The following is an 18,823-nucleotide window of genomic DNA, read 5'->3' on the forward strand; positions in this document are numbered from 1 at the left end:
ATCCGATTTTGTTCATTTTGCCAGTTTCACTGTCATTATCCTGAGCAAGGTTTGTTAGTGTGCAGTTTAGTTAACTATATGCAACTGTAGTATATCTCCGAACATTAGGACAAATAGTAGGGCTATCTCATGATGTCGCTAAAATCACGCGAAATCGCAAGTATAAACATGGTCTAGAATGCAACCCTGTGTTACCTATATGTCCTATATGCGTGCGACTAAATGTGCAACTGCACTTATGAGTGAAACTAGTGCTCAGAGGCAGTTAGAGTTTGAGGATGGGTTGAGTTGTTTCTGGTCCGAAACCAGTCCTGCAAGGGCTAGCCTCCGAAAAGAGCAAGACATACGAAACTGGTAAGGAACAGACACGCTGATGTTTAATGCAGAGAAAGGCGATGATGGAGTTCAGGACAGAAAAATAACGCAACAAACAACACAAAGCAAAATATAAAAAAAAAAAAAATGCACAAAACTCAAGCATCGACAACGAAAAAAATCCAGTTCTCAAGATGAAAGTCATGGACCGTTAAGACAATGGAAAGACCGTCAGAGAGATGAAGAAGCTGAGGAAGAAACAAAATACACGTCGGAGGACGAGGAGGGGAAACAAAGGCCAGAGCGGGCTTGAAATTTGTGGTCTTAAAAGTAGAACAGTAGAACGACTGATCCAATAAATACAAAGGAAGAGGAGGGACACGAGTCTCAGAGTGCGATATATGATTCTGAGCGTGTGGTTCAGCCGGACAGGCTGCGCTGGGATGGGGGTTCAGGGGGTTTCAGGGCAGTGAGGGCGAGGGGTCTCTCAGACACAATCAGCATTTCGAGAAGGTCTGCTTGATCTCATCCAGCACATTCCCCAGCAGCGAACTCTCCTCCCACTTAGACTCTATGAACACACTCTAATAAAAATAAACGAAAGAGAAACGTAGGGTTTTAACGAATCATCTTCGGAATCTGAATCATTACAATTCAGTTCATATTCCAGATACTCACGGTTTTGACCAGCAAACAGACGTGGTGACCCTGGATCGACCTGCTGTACATGGAGGCGCAGGAGTCAATCCTCTCCACAACTGCAAACACAGGAAACAAGAGAAGAACAGATTTAAGGGTGTCCATATTTTGAAAGGCATCACAGGCGTCTTTGTGAAGTCGGCGCACCGGAGAAGTGATGGTGGAAGCAGATCCTGGCCAGCAGGTGGTGGAAGGGCATGCTGATCCCCTCCAGCCGTAGAGAGCTGCCCTTCAGGTCGCCCGACTCCAGCAACTTTGCGTATGCGTCACTGACAACACAAGGTATGAGCGTTCAGCTTCATCAAATATCTTTGACTTAGTTGTAAACAATTAACAGCAGCCCTAAAATTTTTTCATCCCAAAAAACATAAAATAAAAAATTTAATAGTTGATAACACTTTTCTTTTGGAAAATATGGGGTGGAGAAAAATAAATCAGAAACGCATACAATAATTTTTTTTTTTTTTTTTTAGAAAAGCTCCAGGTTTGCCCAAAGTTTGAGAATATGTATCAAAATTACTATAAAAATAATAATATTTACTGATTCAGTAAATGCTCTATTTTATTTGGGGAAAATTTGAGAGAGGGGAAATTATAATAAGACCTTTGGGCTGTTACCAAGCAAATGAAATCAGTCTCAACAAAATTCATCTTTGCAATGCCGAGGAAACACAGAAGCTGCGCCTGAAGTGGTATTTAGATGCGTTTACGCAGTTTTATCCAGGACATAAATGCATTTAACCTGCAGTTACAAATGCATAAATAATGTTATGATATATTAAAAATTAAAACATTGAATATATTTGAAATGATTTAACTAATAAAAAAATACTTTAAATGTGATATTAAAACAGCCAGTAGGTGGCAGCAAGTCACTGTTAATACGTGAGTCATTACGACTGAACCGAATCATTTAAACGATTGACTCAATCAGGAACAAAACCGTCACGTTACTCAGAAACACAAAACAGCATTGTGGCTGTTTTTGGAATTATTTTTGTTGGCGAAATAGCGCAAAACCAGGAAATATGGTGCCTAAAAGGCAAGTCTCTTAATTAACTTCTTGTTTATTGAACTGCTGTAAAAAAATCAATAATCACATTTATAATTATGGTCATTTTAGGAGAAAAACCAGCACTCTTAGTTTGAAATTGATCAACTTTCATAACAATAAAAAACTGCATTAACGCGCGATAAAATAATTGCCGGTGTTAATTAATTAATGCGTTAACTTGCCCAGCCCTAATATATATATACACACATACATACACACACACACACTTTCTGCCCCCACGTCTTGAATTTGTGATCATTCTAAATGTGTTTTAATAGACTGAATCACGCAGTGACAGAACACACTCTAAATGCGCTTCACGTAATGTATGCGTGCACCCTGTAGGTGTGTTTTGAATGGTTCTTGCAAAATACTTGATAAATATCAAATCGCACATCGTTAAAACAACAATTACGATATTATCACAGATAATATTATATATCCGGACCCCTAAATGGACGTTTTTAAAATTCTGTATCGACTGGTACCAAAATCACTACTTTTAATATTTTAATACATAAGAACACTCCATAGAAATATACACAGCGCTCGACGTAAGAGAGGTTTGGTAATGTGGTAATGTGTTGCTCACCTGTAGCAGGGAGTGGTGATCAGGTATGACGTGCATGTAAAGTGCAGTTTGAAGTCCAGTTTCTCATGAGTGGAGGATTCATCCGACTGCATCAGAAAACAATCAATACACACGGCAACCAAACTAACACTCACACTGGAAGCATACAGAGAAGCATGTGCTTTCATGAGCGTGTACGGGAGTTTCTCACCTTAACTATAAAGGTGAGGGTTCCCTTTAGTTTCTGAGGCATGACGATACTCTGCACTGAGAACACGAAGCGGGCCTCATTCGAAACCCCTGGAAAAAGATGTGAAGACATGAGTAAAATCTGCCTAAATCCAGTTAATGACACTTTCAGGAGCGTGGCTATCCTGACCTGGTGGCAGTTGGAAGGGAACGGTGAGGCTGTCGTGAGGGCCGGCTCCCTCCGGCCGCTGCAGTTTGGAGTTGAGGGAATCCAGCACATTGAACTCCATTGACTTCAGGAAGCTGTCGCTCTTGTTCTCGAAGATGACTGACACTACAACTTTGCTCTCATCCTGATGGTTGCCCTGGATGTCGTACACCTACAGAAAAAAGAAGATGTTTATTAATAGAGTAGGAAACTATTAGGAGGCCAAAACACGCAGATCACACGACACACGCCACACTTGGGTTAAAGCAGGCCAGAAGAAATGGGAATATTACTAGCCCAAAACTAGCCCAGGTCAAAGGGAGTTAATGCCTTGATATTACCATCATCCAAAATGAGGAAAAGATCACATCAGCTTTAATGACACCAAACAGGTGTATTTAATAACTAATGTTTAGAGTCAGAGCTCAAAGATGATTGGACAGTCTTGTAGCACTCAAAAGACTTTAGTCACAGCAGACACCACATTTAATTATGTTTATGGTGTTAAAAGTTGTGTGTGCACGTTTTTTTTACTCAAGTAAACTTTATATATAATAAATTGTGTGTGTGTGTGTGTGTGTGTGTGTGTGTGTGTGTGTGTGTGTGTATATACACATAATGTGTATAATCTCAAAACTTATAAATTATAAAATAATTTTATAAACCATGTTATAATTGTTATAATAGATACATTTTTATTATGTAAGGTATGTTCATTTTAAATATACATTGTATTTTATATATATATATATACACACATACATATATATATACACACACACACACACATACATACACACACACACACACATATATACATATATATATATATACATACACATGCATACATACATATATATATACACATATATACATACACACACACAAATAAATTTAATATTAATATTGATAATTATTACACATTTGTCTTTATATAGTTTTATATATTTACTAGCTATTGTATAGTTTTTATACATTAAACATTTTTATAAATTGTATATTTATTTTTTTATGAATTGTATTTATATATTTAAACAACAACATAAAAAAATTATACTCCATTATTAAAATCCATATATAATTTTATAAATTGCATTTTTTTATATTGATATTTATTACACACACATATATAATTGTATATACGTTCATTAGAATATCTACTGTAGTATTTGTATACATTAAAACATTTAATAATTTTTTTATTTATTAATTACATATTTTCTAAATGTATTAGGTGTCTATTACACATATAAACATTATAGTTATATATTATACGTAATTTATATATATTATAAAATACAGATAATTTGTTATACATTGTATACTTTTATTAATTTTATTTATAATGCATTTTTATTTAGAAACAACAAAACAGAAGAAACACAAAATACTATATTTAAAAAGGCATATAAACACAACGGTGCACCATGACCGTATTTTTGTTAATATTTGGTGTCTACTGTGACTAAAGTTTGAATCACAGCAAATTAGTAGCAAGAACAGTAGTTCTGTTGTCATGGTTACCTGCTCAGCATCTTCTTTCATCTTCAAACATACATACAGAGACACATGGACAATACATCATTCATAAACTACAGAGCAGGATCACTTAAAGCAATGAGTGGCTTCAGCCGTGTGAGAGGACCACGCTGGTGCAGAGGACAAACACGTCACACTCACCATCTTGATGTAGGAGTTCTCAGCCAGCAGAGAGTAGATATACACTTACCAAATATCTGTGAATGCCTGATAAGAAAATGACAAACAGCTCTTACTTCCTGTTCTCTTCTGTGATTGGCTGACTCCACAGATACTGACCGGCAGAGGCTCCTCTTCCTCCACGGTGCCGTTCTGCACTGAATCCTCTCCTCCGGCGTCACCGTGATGGTGATGATGGTGGTGTCGCTTCTTCTTTTTCTTCTCCTTCTCCTCCTTTTCTTTCTTCTGCTTTTTCTTCTTGTGTTTAGAGGATTTCTGAACAGGAAACCAATGGACCGTAGGTTTAATCTGCTTTCAATTGAGCACATTTTTTTGTATTCTTCTGCTGATTTTTCAGCAAAAACCAGTTCCCAGACTAATCAAAACACCTTGCGCCTAAACATGCATAAAATCAGGAACATGTCATGTGACCTGCTCATCTCATAAAGCACTGCAAATAACTAAATTGAATCAGCAATCACAGTACAATATAGAACTCACTGACAATATGTTTATTGCAATGCATTTTGTTATTTTAATGTTAAATTAAAAATAAAGGTATATATTATTGTACTTCATTTCTAATGCGCATACACACATATACATCTAAACAGGTTTTTATTTAGTTAAATATAAATATTATTTGTTTTGTTTAAAGATGTTTGGTATTTATATACTTTGAAAGTATATTGAAAACACATTTTAATGTTTAAGATGCATTTATTTATTGTTAATGTATAAATGTATATAATGTTTATGAATATATACACACAGAATTTTTTTTATTATAACATTGTTATTTATTTCATGTAAATAATTTCAGTTTTTTTGTTTAAGATCTAATGTTATGTTTAAAAAATTAAACTTTTTTTAAAATTTAATTTTTAATTGAAATGTTTTTTAAACGGCATTTACAGTAGATTAATGTTTAATTCAAAAGTATGTCTATTATTAAACTATGTATAGTTTTTAAAAATGTAAATATTTTTATGTAAATAAAACGTTTTTTTTTTTTTTTTTTTTTTAAGTAGTACAATTTATTGTTATTTATTCAAAGTTTAATGTAATTAAACAGTACAATTGTTTAATGTTTAATTAAAATAATGTGTTAAATTTCCTTAAAATACAAATATTTATTGTTGATCAATGTTTAATGTTTAATTTAAATCAATTTTTGTGTTTACTTTAAAAGCACTGTTTTTTAATAAAAATATTGTTATTTAATGATCATTGTGTGTTTATTTTTAAAATGTCTGATGATGAACACAGCACTGCCAGTGGAACAAACAGAAAACCAGTTTAAAAAACAACAACAAACACTAAACTAAAAACGCAGTTGTGTAAGCCCCACCGTGTCCTCTGGCTCGGTGTCTTTCGGCTCATCAGGTTCAGATTCTGGGGCGGCCGCAGAGCTCGTGTCCACAGCAGCAGCAGACGAGGGCGCCGTCACCTCCTGCAAACAAACACACATTAAAACACACACTTCTTCCTGTTTTCAGAACCGTCCAGAGACCGAAGAATGATCAGCTACACTATGAAGCATGCAGAATTGAACAATATCACGATCAAGAAGAAGAAAAGCTTATTTGATGTTGTTGAATTGTCACATTGGGAGAAAATGGTGAAGAAGTGCTGAACCTGCAGTGAGAAAGTGACATTTTGGCTTTTTCGCTTTTGAAGCATGTGAGGAACTGAACTATGATATTTGGGCAGATTAAAAAAAAAAAAAAAAAAAAAAAATTCAAAATACATCAAGTCCTTTCTATCTCAGGTGACCTACATTCGGATCATGAGGCAAATACTGAGCTGTTTGACCGGAACCGCAAGAACTGTCAAGAGTCATGGCTGTTTATGATGATAAAAACAACAACGATCAAACAAGAGAAGCATCCCACATCAGTAATTAAGACACATTTACACCTCCGCACGTGCACACATGCACCCTGAACTAAAACAAGCAAATGCTAACACACACAAATGTGCGAGACCTGTGAAAAACAGCGAAAAAAGTGAGGTGAGACAAAGAGATTGGCACGTAAAGCCCGGAAGAAGGAAAAAACAGAACAAAAACAAAACAACAAACCCACAACAGAGACGGGGGAGGAGAGGGAGAGAGCGTGAGGGACCGGACCTGGGCGGCGGCGGGGGGGACAGGAGCGCTAGAGAGCCAGAAATCCAGATCCGAGGCCTAGAACAGAAAAGGCAGGGTGGGGAAAATGAGTCCAGTCCTGTTTGACTCAAACAGAACCCCAAACAAACGCTCGGACCACCTCAGAGAAACAAAACCAGCACATACTCCATCAACATACTGCCACTTCAAAAGCCGATCATTTAACATAACGCATTATTTTTATCTTATATTTCAGTCAAATTAATTTATGTATGTGCACGATGTAAATGTGGACATAATTCATTTTAGTTTAAGCAAATATTAATATTTAGGTTAAAGCTGCGCCCCCTGGTGGTATAGATTTTAAGAAAGCGGGAATTTTCATCATCGAATATCATTCAAATTAATCACTTCATCGTTAAGGTTAAAATTGCAAGACGTACATGGAAGAAAGCTATTGATATTCTTTTTTTTTTCTTACAACAATTTAAATAAGTGCGCAAAACCCTAATAATTATTTATATATATGTAGACATATGAGTCCATAGCAGCTTACTGAATGCAGTGTGTCAAAGTAAAAGTCCCCAAGCCACTACAAGATTCCTGACCCTAATTTTGAGATTTGAATGTTTGAATATACACAAATATACAGAAAAGGTACCATATCAATTTAGGTCTACCAAATTTTTTTCTAACAAAACAAAAACTATAAAAATAAAAATTTAAAAATATTTCCCACTTTGGACTACTGTCAAATAATAGCACGCATTAGTACAGAGCATAACCTAATAATAATAAGGTTTAAGATTTAACGGATTAAATTAACAACAACCAATAATCCATTAATCATTAACACCTCTAAATCAGGCAGAAGAGGCTGCAGGCATTTGGCCATTAAAACAGACCTTTACATGCTTTTAACTGTTGATTTAATCTTTGTATACAATGATCAAATTTGGGCTGCCACAAATGACAATCTGTTTCAACAATGTAATGGAATATTCAAAGCATAAATAAAGCAAACGGCATGTTTAAGTGATGGAGAGGCTATAAGACAAGCTTTTTTAAAGATAATACTTCAATATCGGTCCAAAACCAATCATACCTCAGCAGATGTGGATGTGGGCGGGGCTGCCGCCTCTTTGGTCTCCTCTGATTGGACAGCCTCTTCTGGCTGGGACTCCAGAAGCTCCTCCTCCACTTCTTTGTGTTTCTTCTTTTTCTTCTTTTCCTCTTTGCTCCTCTGCAAAACACCCAAACCACCATTTGAATATTAACGAAGCAGGTTACATTAAACAACAATATTCGCTCACAACTGCCATCTCACCTTCCTCTCCCCCTCCTTCCCCTCCTTCTTCTCCTTACCCCCCCTACCCCTCTTCTTCTTGGTCTCCTGCGGGACGCTCTTGCTGTCTCTGTCCTCGGCAGGGCTCTTCAGCACCTCTGGACGGTGGGTCCTCACCGGAAGCTTCTCGCTGTCTGCAAGCAAACAATAAAAAACAAAAAAAACAGATACAAAAAAAAAAGAAAGGTTAGCAGAGATAACCAGTCACATGGAAGCTAGGAAAGGCTTCAGCTTATTCAATATACGGGTCAGAAGTCTAAAGGCCTGTTCGCAACAAGTCTGAAGTTTAACATTTCATCAACAAATATATTTTGCTGCACCAAAACTATTCACACCTTTGGTCTTACAACTACCGATCAGTGTTGAGAACTGACTGAATTTAAAACAAAACTAAAAAAAAAAAAAAAAAAACGACAGAATCAGAATGATTTTAATTCGTTGAACATCTACATTTCTCCACAGATATGAAGCTAAATGTGTGAATTTGTAATTTGAATTGAATGGGGCTTAAAAAAGTAACAATTGAATAAATGGACATGATGTCTTTATAATGCTTTGCACTCTGTGGTTGTATACAACAACATTCATTAAGTGCAACCAGTGTAGTTTATTTAACAAACAAAAGGAAATTGTTATTTTTAATCACTCAAAGCACTCAATTCATCTCGAACTTGTGTAACTAATATGAACTGGTCGAACAAACGAAAATATAAACACAAACAAAAGTATAAAATCCAAACCAAACAAAACAGAAAACAAAGCAAAAGGCAAAGCAAAGCAAAACACAAAAACAAAATGAAGACAAAACTGATCTAGCATCCAAACAAAACAAAAAACAAACAACTGAAGTGTAACCGTCTCAACTAGGTGTGAAGGAGTTTGCTTTGCTTTACTTGAAATCTTGTGGTGCATTTGTTTTGTGTCAGAAATTGAGATTTGGTGTGAAGAGGCCTTCAAAAAAATAAAATAAAAAAAAAAAACAACAAGCACAAAACAGCTGAGTATATAAAAAACCATTAAAAAAATTTACAACAGAAAAATATCAAATACATTCAAAAAAAAAAAAGCTGACGTATATACACTAACATTAAAAAGATTGGGGTCAGTAAGATTTTTTAAAAGCAAATTTTGTAATATAATTTAATTATACAATAAAGACATTTAATGTTACAAAAGAATTTGATTTCAAACAATTGCAGTTCTTTTGGGGGTAAAAACATGACTTCTATAAAAAAATATAAAGTCGTTTTCAAGATTGTTAATAATACGAAATGTTTCTTAAGCAGCAAATCAGCAGATAAGAATGATTTCTGAAGGATCATGTGACACTGAAGACTGGAGGAATGATGCTGAAAATTCAGCTGTCATTTTGAATTGTAATAATATTTCACAGTTTTTACTGTATTTTTAATCAAATAAATGCAGCCTTGGTAAATAAAGACTTACCAACCCCAAACTTTATAACCAAAGTGTTCAAGTTGTAGCAATATGACCACAGCCAAAACCCAACCAGCAGGTGAGCTGATCAGTCATGCACAATGTGTTCTTGACAAATATTATTCAGTCCAACAGTGACATACTACAATTGCCAGAAAAAAAAGGAGTGGTAATTTAGCAGTTGATTCCACTGGGTCACATGACCACAGGAAGTACTTACCTTGAGCTAAAACCAGACAGCAGACTGTCAGGAGGGCAGATGCGTGCGTGCGTGAGGGAGAGAGAGAGAGATGGAGAGACACAAAGCAGAAAGCAGTGCATGTAAGAGAGTGGAGAAGATAGAGGAGAACTGGAGAAAGCTCCTCGATAACAGAACACGGAAAACCCAACAGATGCAAAAGATAACTAGATTTATTCTGCATCTGTATGAACAGAAATTCTAGACTCATAAACCAGCTAAAGGTGGTTTAACGAATGACAGTGGCAAGAAGCATGAAATTGAAAACAATATCTGGAGGGAAAACAGTGGTGATGCTGAAAATAAAGTGGTAATTGATGTCCTCAGATCAACAGAGAGGGTCTCTCTGACAAAAAAAACAAGAACGTGGAGATTTCACGGAATCGGATATCAAGAAATGAGAGTTTAACACATACAGCTAGTGATGCACTGAAGTTTCAAAAACTGAGAAAAAAAAGGGAAGTTCAGTTTTGGACGAATTTGCTTTGTAAAGCCAAAAATCGTGCATCGAAACTGTGCCGTTTTATTTTCGCTTCTCTAATTTGACCGTATCAACGTCAATTTCAAGCACACACCACAATACATAGAAATGGTTCAGCTGAAATACCACGACACAACTTTTTTACTGCATAAAGAGTTACATTTTTTATCAGCATAAAGAGGTACATTTTCAAATATTTAAATACCAAAACTAAATACCAGATTCAGTAATTGGCTAATTGGAAAAACACTGTGGATTATTGCTGCAGAACTTAACTACAACTGGTTTAAACTTATTAGAATAAAAAGACCGAAACATAAATTTCAGTTTTGCACATGTACGAACTGTAGGTGGCGACAATGTGGTACATACTTGTCCAGATCGATGTCCAGAGCTTTATGAGGGTCATTGGGATCCTTATCGTCATCGTCACTTGGTAAGGCATTCTGGGAACCAAGACACACCAACATTATTGTGTATAGTTTTGTGGACAACAGTTTTAAGCACTTCTGAAATAACAGCTTCCCACCTCTGGCATCTCCTCTGTGACTATGTCCACCTGGTGAGCGGGCCTTATGTCTTCCTCGCTCTCGGGACCCGAATCCGCCTTCCTCCCTTTCCCTCGCTTCTCCCGCTTTTTCTTTTTCTCCTTCTTCTTTCTCTCAGCCTTCTCCTTCTGCTGGCGCTCCTCCTCCAGCCACAAGTACAAATCACAATTAAACAAAACTGCACCATGCAAAAGACAGTAAGTTCTAAGAATAATACGTTTTTTAAATTCTATATGAAGATGAAGCGGTTTTTATTCAATGTGGATTACATTTTAGGGATTGTAGATTTGCTCACCTGGGACTTTGAGAGGCACACTAAGGTCGATCTGCACCACCGGAATGTGTTCTACACCTGGCGCATCATACACCTGCAATTGCAGACACGTTCAAGTGAACTTAGAGAAGTAGTTTTGGGGGAAACTTAGTTTTTCAAAGTTCTGAATCATTTGAAATGATTGTTTTGTAAATTCACTGTTCTGAAGCATTTGAAACGCCACAAGCTGACGGCGGCTTCGGGTAAAAATGGTAATTGCAGAAAAACCCAGTCCAAAGAAATATGAAATAGGAACAGATTAAGCACTGTTTACAAGTGATAACAGGCCAAAACAGTTCGATGGATTTTGATGTGAGAGGACAACAGGGGACGGACTTTTTCACTGGAGGAAATGTTATGGATTACGGACTCATATTTTTGACAGAAACGACATCTTGATGATGGAATTGTTTTCTTACAAACATGCAGCTTTTCAATTCAAAAGACATTAACTGATGGACTGGAGACGTGTGGATTATTGTGATGTTTTTATCAGCTGTTTGAACTCTCATTCTGACGGCACCCATTCACTGTAGAGGATCCACTGGTGAGCAAGTGATGTAATGCTAAAGTTCTCCAAATCTGTTCTGATGAAGAAACAAACTCCTCTACATCTTGGATGGCCTGAGGGTAAGTACATTTTCATTTTTATGTGAACTATTCCTTATTAACTATTCCTGTTTTAATTTATAAATTTCTGTGGTTATCACACTCAAAAGCTGATGTAAATTGTCCCTGGAACAGAAAATATTTGTGTCATCAGCAAATAAAATAAATTTCAGTATATCTGATATTCTGCACATGCCATTGATATAGATTATAAACAGTTTGGGACCTAAGACCGATCCCTGTGGTACACCGCAAGTTATGTTTATGTAGATTTATGTTCATTAATTTCTATAAATTGTTGCCAATTTCTTAAATAACTACGCAAAACCAAGGTTTGAAACAGTATGATGCAACAAAGACTCAACTGCTGAATTAGATAATGTATAATACAAGTTTAGAACTGCTAATCAAAGAAAAGATTAGTAAATGGTTCAAATGGTGTTTCGAAAGCGGTCATCACTAGTTCCGGCCTGAGGATTAAGTGATCACAGAAATCATTTGACTGCGTACCTTCTGAGATGATGGTGAGGCCTTGATGTAGAACGGGTTGTTGGCCTGTTCCTGCTTCCTGACTTCCCTCCTCTGTGTAAAATAGGACAAGTGTATTAAGACGACTGTATTTTCACATTTTCTGAAGGTCTGAAGGACAACGTGGACTTACCCTGGCCAACTCTTTCTCATCAACCTCGGTGTGTCTTGATCTGTAATGCTTGGGTTCTTCTTTAGCGAACACCACTTTGGGCTTCTCGTCCTCAGACTCGCTCTCAGACGGAGGCTCATTGATCCAGGCATCCAAATCCAGACTAGAGGGGGAAAACAACAGCTAAAACATCTATTTCTATTGATACCCTTGAGATAATCAATAAATGACTCACCCTTCTGGTATAGGCACTTTCTTCTGGGCCTTAGGGGCCACAGGATTGAGCTCTCCAGCAAAGAGAGCAGTCACTTCCTCAGCCACCTCCACATTCTTCTGCTGCAGCTTCTGGATGTACTTCACCAGCTGGAGGATGCAGGACGCCTGCAGGGGAACATCATGGTTAACACTGTGTGATTGTGCAGGGTATATACAGGAATCATGGAGTTCAATTTAATACCTTTTAAGAGCTTTAAGACTTCCATACATTTTAAGACCTCATCGCCACTCCAAGTCGTGGCCTAATGGTTAGAGAGTCGGACTCCCAATCGAAGGGTTGTGAGTTCGAGTCTCGGGCCGGCAGGAATTGTGGGAGGGGGGAGTGCATGTACAGTTCTCTCTCCACCTTCAATACCATGACTTAGGTGCCCTTGAGCAAGGCATCGAACCCCCAACTGCTCCCTGGGCGCCGCAGCTTAAAATGGCTGCCCACTGCTCCGGGTGTGTGTTCACAGTGTGTGTGTGTGTGTTCACTGCTCTGTGTGCGTGCACTTCGGATGGGTTAAATGCAGAGCATGAATTAATAAAATGACAAACAAAACTTAGACTAATGACAAGCCACAACAATATCAATTCATCTTTTTTTTTTTTTTTTAACCGGTTACATCGCTGACACTTTAACTTACATTTACTATATATTGATTGTAAGATAGCACAACTAAACAGACCTACTTTGTGATAACTCCTTATCAATAAAACATAATTCAGAAGGGTGGGAACGAAGCCCAAGTTAATTAACTGAGTGACTAACCAATGCAACCCAAGAAACAAGAATTAGACCAATAAACAAAACAACTGACAAAACTTATTGAGGAAGAAAAATAAAGCTCTCCGAGCTGACGGGACAATGAGTTCACACAGTATATTCAAAAGATGCATTTGTAACATCAGCTCTTATTACTCTCTGAAAACCATAGCTGTTTTGTGGAACTCTTCTCATGACAAACATCTGACTGATCAGACAGTTCACCTGTGATTACGGAGTGCTTGATTTGATGCAGACTTGACACATAGTGTCAGTACTGTACCTGATCAAATGTGAATGATCATGGAAGGTAAAATAATGATTACAACTATTACATCCTTTTAATTGTGCATCCCAAGCCCATGCCATTACAAAACAAAACAACAACAACAACAAAAAAACAGCCCAAAGTAGCGCAATTACCATGTCCCAAATATAAAAATTGTATTTCCATCCCTAAAATACATATTTTACAGTCACTGTTATGCACATTTATCATAAAAACAGCTTAAATGCTTCCTACTAGTGTGGGCCAAACTATTTAGCACAGTTTTATTACAGGTAGAATGCAAAAGGTTTCAGTGCAAGCATTTCAACCAAATGTAATTTATGCAATATTTCAAACGTTTAACCCACTGGGGGAAATCAACCCATGGCAACAGTTTAAAAGCAGCCCAATTCTGTGGAAAAACAACAACAACAACAACCCTGCATCCAACACAAGCTGCAGGAGTCAGATTTGACTGATCATGGGTCAAAACTAAGGAGAGATAACTGACAAGATGTTGGAGGATTTGCTCCTCAACAGATAGCAAGCTCATTGACAAATATAGATGTGCTCCCTTTGCACAGTGCACGCGCGTGATCGTGAAATCGAAAGTGAACTGCCAGCACTTATTTCAAGAGGGATTTAAATACCACACAGATTGATAGCGGTGAACTGATGCACGAAAATTAAATACAATAAGAATGTTTGCGGGAGCGGATTCAAAAATCATGGGAGCACACAGTAATGGTCAGAAATTCAGCTAGAGCAGGATCAACAAGCCCCGCGCTATCACGCAGTCACAGGCCTCCCGGTTTTCATCCAAAATATCTTAAATTGTGTACCGAAGACGAACAAAGCTTTTACGGGTTTGGAACGACATGGGGGTAAGTTATTAATGACAAAATTTTCGTTTTGGGGTGGAGTATCCCTGTAACATGTTGCTGACATGCTTCTGTTATGTTGTTGCCATATTTTAATACACTGCTAACATGACCAAGCATGCTGCTTGCATATTTCTAACATTTCCAGCACACTGCTGACATGTTTTAACATATTGTTAACATGTTTTGAAATAATGCTAACATTATTGCCATTTTTGATTGTCACGACACACTAGAAGGATACTTGTGACGCCATCTTAGATTTGGCCAAAACGGGACATTTAAAGTCACAATGAAACAGAAGTATCGGGAGATATTTCCTTCGATATTGTGAATGATTTTGGAACTGAATTTCCATTTCATTTCATTTTGTGGCCTATTGTCTGGAATAGCCTTCATGCTAGGAAAGTACCTATGATACCAAACAAACTGCCAGCTCACCCCATACGAAAATATTCCATGGTTGTCCTATAGTAAAAGTGTAGTAACATTTGCATTACCACAGTTTTACTACAAATAGCATGGTTAAAATATGGTTAGTGTAGCCATGGTTAATTTATGGTTACCATGTTTTAACTATAGTAACCATGTTTTTTTTTTTAGTTTTATTTGTAGTAAAACCATGGTTAATTTTGGTAAGGGACGAGATGTCAGAATAAAGCTTCTCCTCACCCTCTCCTGCACTTCCAGGTTGGCACTCTGGACGAACAGCGGCAGTCTGTCTATAAGCAGCTGGCTGGTCTCCTGCGCAGCCTGGCTGTCTGTCTCGCCTTCGTGCTTCTGCAGCACCGTCGCAAACAGCTTGGCAGCATTTTGTACGTACACCGCCTGGATGTGACCAGGCAGGGTGGCCACTTTGGGTCTCAGCATAGCCTCTAGTGTCTGCATGGACTATAACAAATAACCTTTCCAAAAAGTAAGCAAGCACTCCGATAACTTGTTGAACCTTGAACCTTTCCAGATTGTCATCACGTACTCTGAGAACTCTCCACAGATCCACGCCGCGGCGTAGAGAACCTCGCAGATCCCATTACGCTGCGTGTTACCAGTCAGCAGGTGTGCGTTGTCCAGCAGAGTGGCCATCTGAGCCACGGCGAAGCCTCGGATGGCTTTGACGCGGATGGCGACGTCCAGCATCTGAGAGGCGATTAGATGGCCGTGCCTTGTGCCCTCCAGACGAGTCAGTTCAACCAGGATACTGATGTACCTGGAAGACAGAGACGGCTGTTTTCTGACTTCTGTATGCAATAATGATTATGTAAAATTGTTAAAGTAACTGCTATAACTATGTTTTAGAGATGGTTCACACTAAGTGCTTGCTCGGCTGTTGTTTAGTCTTACCACTCAAAGTTGGTGATATACTGGTAGTTGCTCTGGCTGCAGATGTCGATGATCTTGGTGAGCAGCTCATCTCTGTAAGTGGTGCCTTCCGCTTTGTCCACATGCAGCATGAGCTTCTTCACAATCTCCATCAGGTTCTTCTTCGAAACCTAGTTAACCGCATTTTCCACCACATTTTAGTAACCTCATATTTGAGCTCCTCACAACTTCAAGACTTCAGTGGAATGTTTAAATGTCGTACACACCATGCCATAGAGCAGATCCAGAGCTCTCAGTCGGATGGACTCATCTTTGTCGTCCAAACACTGCAGGATCAGGTCCTTGTGTGACTGCACGGACTTGGGGTGCGTCTTCAGGATCTTGGACATGGCAAGAAGTCCCAAGTACTTCACTGCAAAACATCACAGCGCTTAAGTGACTCTTGCAATGAAGCGCAGGATCTGTGTTTTATGCTAATCTATGCTAATTGACGTTTTGTCTCAGTTCTTATGCTAATTGACGTTTTGTCTCAGTTCTTCTATTTATACAAGTCAGCATGCAACAGAAGTAGCAACAGATATTTCTGTCCATATTGCGAAGTACATCCGAATGAAATGGATTATGAAAAAGAAAATAATTATTAGATAAATTTGGACTTGGTTCCATCCTTTGGTAGTTGATTGGATGGAGGCAAATCTGAATGCGAGCTTGCAGGCAATTCTGAGTCTGAATGGACAAAATGATTGGAGAAATCACGCATACATCACCCAAGAGACGCCTAGCATTTTACCAGAAAAACTGAGACATTTTGTTTTAAAATTATAAAGGTCAAAACAAATGATATACTGTATAAACAATGTAAACTTCCATTTTAAAATATGCTGATTTTAAAGCATTTTACTAAATGTATGGTATTTTAGAAATGAAACAAATCTAAATTACTAGTATCTTATTACTGAAAAATCTGCATATACAAATATACATGGAGAAAAAACACACACAAAGACAATGGGAAAACACAAACACAAAGACAACGACAACAAACACACACCCCCACATGAACACAAATGGACTTTTTTGTTTTGTTTTACTCTGCCAGATTTGTAAAAATTAAACGCATATTTGATTTAAGACAACTGATGGTTTAAATGCCCACAAAATCAAATAGACTAAACACAGATGCATGAAAATTGAAGCCACATTTCTGTGGTCTTGGGCCATTAGGACAGTGCATGGTCCAGCTTTGTTGATGCAAAAACAAAATGTACAAAAACACTGATCTATTTAAGGAACACATGGGGCTTCAGGATTGACAGAATGCCAAAACACTCAGCTGGAAGTAAATATCAAACAGCCCCATGAGGGAAATTTGAGAAACAAAACACGGCAGTCCAGGATTCACAGAGCTAGTCTACAGCCAGCTTGACTGGGACACTGATAACTCGAACCCCTGCAAGATAATTCAGATTACTTGATGCATACGTCTTGAAATGCTACTGCTTTCTGGAGGAACCTTTTCCAGTTCCTCAAGCTATAAAAACATGATTGACTCTTGCCAACTCCCTATTGTAGTACTGAGGTGTCATCGAGTTATCCAGGATGGAGATCTATCATCTACAGGGCCAGAATGGGGACTCAGAAACACACAGACAATGAGAGAATGACACACTGCAGGCATTGACAGAAGGCTCACAGTTCTGGTCCGAGTCTTCAATCAGGATTCGCAGTTTCTGTACACAGAGCTGCGGACGGGAGAGAGAAATGCAAAACAGAAGAAGAGACAAAAGGCATTATTACCACGTTTAAAACCTTTCCACACTATCTGACATCAATGGTCAAAGAGGAAGTCAACTTAAGATGGGTCAAGTGCTTGTCTGAGAGCCAAGAATTTTCAGTTTTAAAGTGGTTGCCTGATGGCTTAATGCTGATCTCTAGAGCCTTTATATAATATCAGTTAGACCTATTGACTAATTCCTTCATTTAGAAGTTGGTTTTATCGTAAGTGACTTTTAATTATGATAATTGCTAAAATTAAATATTAGAATTGTAAAGATAAAAAATTAAAAGTTAAATATATAACATAGTAAAAGGAATGTTTATTACATTTAATTATTATTATTATTATTTCAATTTAATACATGTAATAAAATAAGGCACTGGCTCAACATGTCCAATATTTCCTAAATAAATTAATAATAATAACAATTATATTTCTGTGTGTTAGATGATCTGCTTCTTCACAGAACTGTAGGAAAAAATAGGAAAAGACACATAATACTACATATAATAACCGATGTTAAATAACTTACATTAATAATGTATTAAATTGTGTACATTTGTATGTATTCTTTTAAGTATTTTATAAACTATATTAAAAACTACAGGCATTGGTCCAACATATCTAATATTTACCAAGTTCATATCATTAATATCACTTTAGGAAATTATATGAACTTACACAAAAACAGCTTCTTTATTTCTTTATTAACTGAACTTTAGGAAATTATATGAAGGGACACATAAATAAAACAAAACTATATTCATCCAAGGACCTGAAGTATCAATGTAATTTACAGAAATGTGGTGTATCACTATAGGAATTTATCAACAAAGCGCTCCACAGTGAACATTATGAATTAACAGACTATAAATGCAAATATAAAGTGTAAATCAAACTGGCATGGAAAAGGTCCACTTTAATAGTGAATATAAATCAGTGATTGATGTGACAATGGCCCACCTGTATGCTAGCACTGTGATTGGGCATCCCAGAGGACAGCGAGATCAACACTGAGGTGAAACAGGAGAGAGAACAGACATCAATAACTATTTTAAGAAATGTGTGCTCTAGTACAACACCGGGTCACGGCACCAAATG

At 37.3% G+C, this 18,823-nt stretch overlaps 1 protein-coding gene across 1 annotated transcript in view; it reads right to left on the reverse strand.

The window, feature by feature from the left end:
• Positions 1-355: 355 nt before the first annotated feature.
• ap3d1 (adaptor related protein complex 3 subunit delta 1) overlaps positions 356-18,823 on the reverse strand; it is a 28,235-nt gene continuing 9,767 nt past the window's right edge. The window contains exons 10-33 of the mRNA XM_042749862.1: positions 18,686-18,735; positions 17,639-17,687; positions 16,212-16,357; positions 15,967-16,115; positions 15,598-15,832; positions 15,298-15,516; positions 12,691-12,836; positions 12,477-12,618; positions 12,326-12,397; positions 11,189-11,261; positions 10,875-11,071; positions 10,717-10,791; positions 8,172-8,333; positions 7,950-8,087; positions 6,866-6,922; positions 6,086-6,187; positions 4,851-5,010; positions 4,717-4,760; positions 3,019-3,208; positions 2,851-2,939; positions 2,661-2,746; positions 1,162-1,283; positions 994-1,073; positions 356-899 (exon numbers count right to left, since the gene is read on the reverse strand). Of these exons, the coding sequence (XP_042605796.1) occupies positions 813-899; positions 994-1,073; positions 1,162-1,283; positions 2,661-2,746; positions 2,851-2,939; positions 3,019-3,208; positions 4,717-4,760; positions 4,851-5,010; positions 6,086-6,187; positions 6,866-6,922; positions 7,950-8,087; positions 8,172-8,333; positions 10,717-10,791; positions 10,875-11,071; positions 11,189-11,261; positions 12,326-12,397; positions 12,477-12,618; positions 12,691-12,836; positions 15,298-15,516; positions 15,598-15,832; positions 15,967-16,115; positions 16,212-16,357; positions 17,639-17,687; positions 18,686-18,735 (2,870 nt within the window). The 3' untranslated portion in view covers positions 356-812. The remainder of the gene's footprint in view (positions 900-993; positions 1,074-1,161; positions 1,284-2,660; positions 2,747-2,850; positions 2,940-3,018; positions 3,209-4,716; positions 4,761-4,850; positions 5,011-6,085; positions 6,188-6,865; positions 6,923-7,949; positions 8,088-8,171; positions 8,334-10,716; positions 10,792-10,874; positions 11,072-11,188; positions 11,262-12,325; positions 12,398-12,476; positions 12,619-12,690; positions 12,837-15,297; positions 15,517-15,597; positions 15,833-15,966; positions 16,116-16,211; positions 16,358-17,638; positions 17,688-18,685; positions 18,736-18,823) is intronic.

The sequence above is a fragment of the Cyprinus carpio genome, chromosome B22 (assembly GCF_018340385.1).
Source record: "Cyprinus carpio isolate SPL01 chromosome B22, ASM1834038v1, whole genome shotgun sequence".
Lineage (NCBI taxonomy): Eukaryota > Metazoa > Chordata > Actinopteri > Cypriniformes > Cyprinidae > Cyprinus > Cyprinus carpio.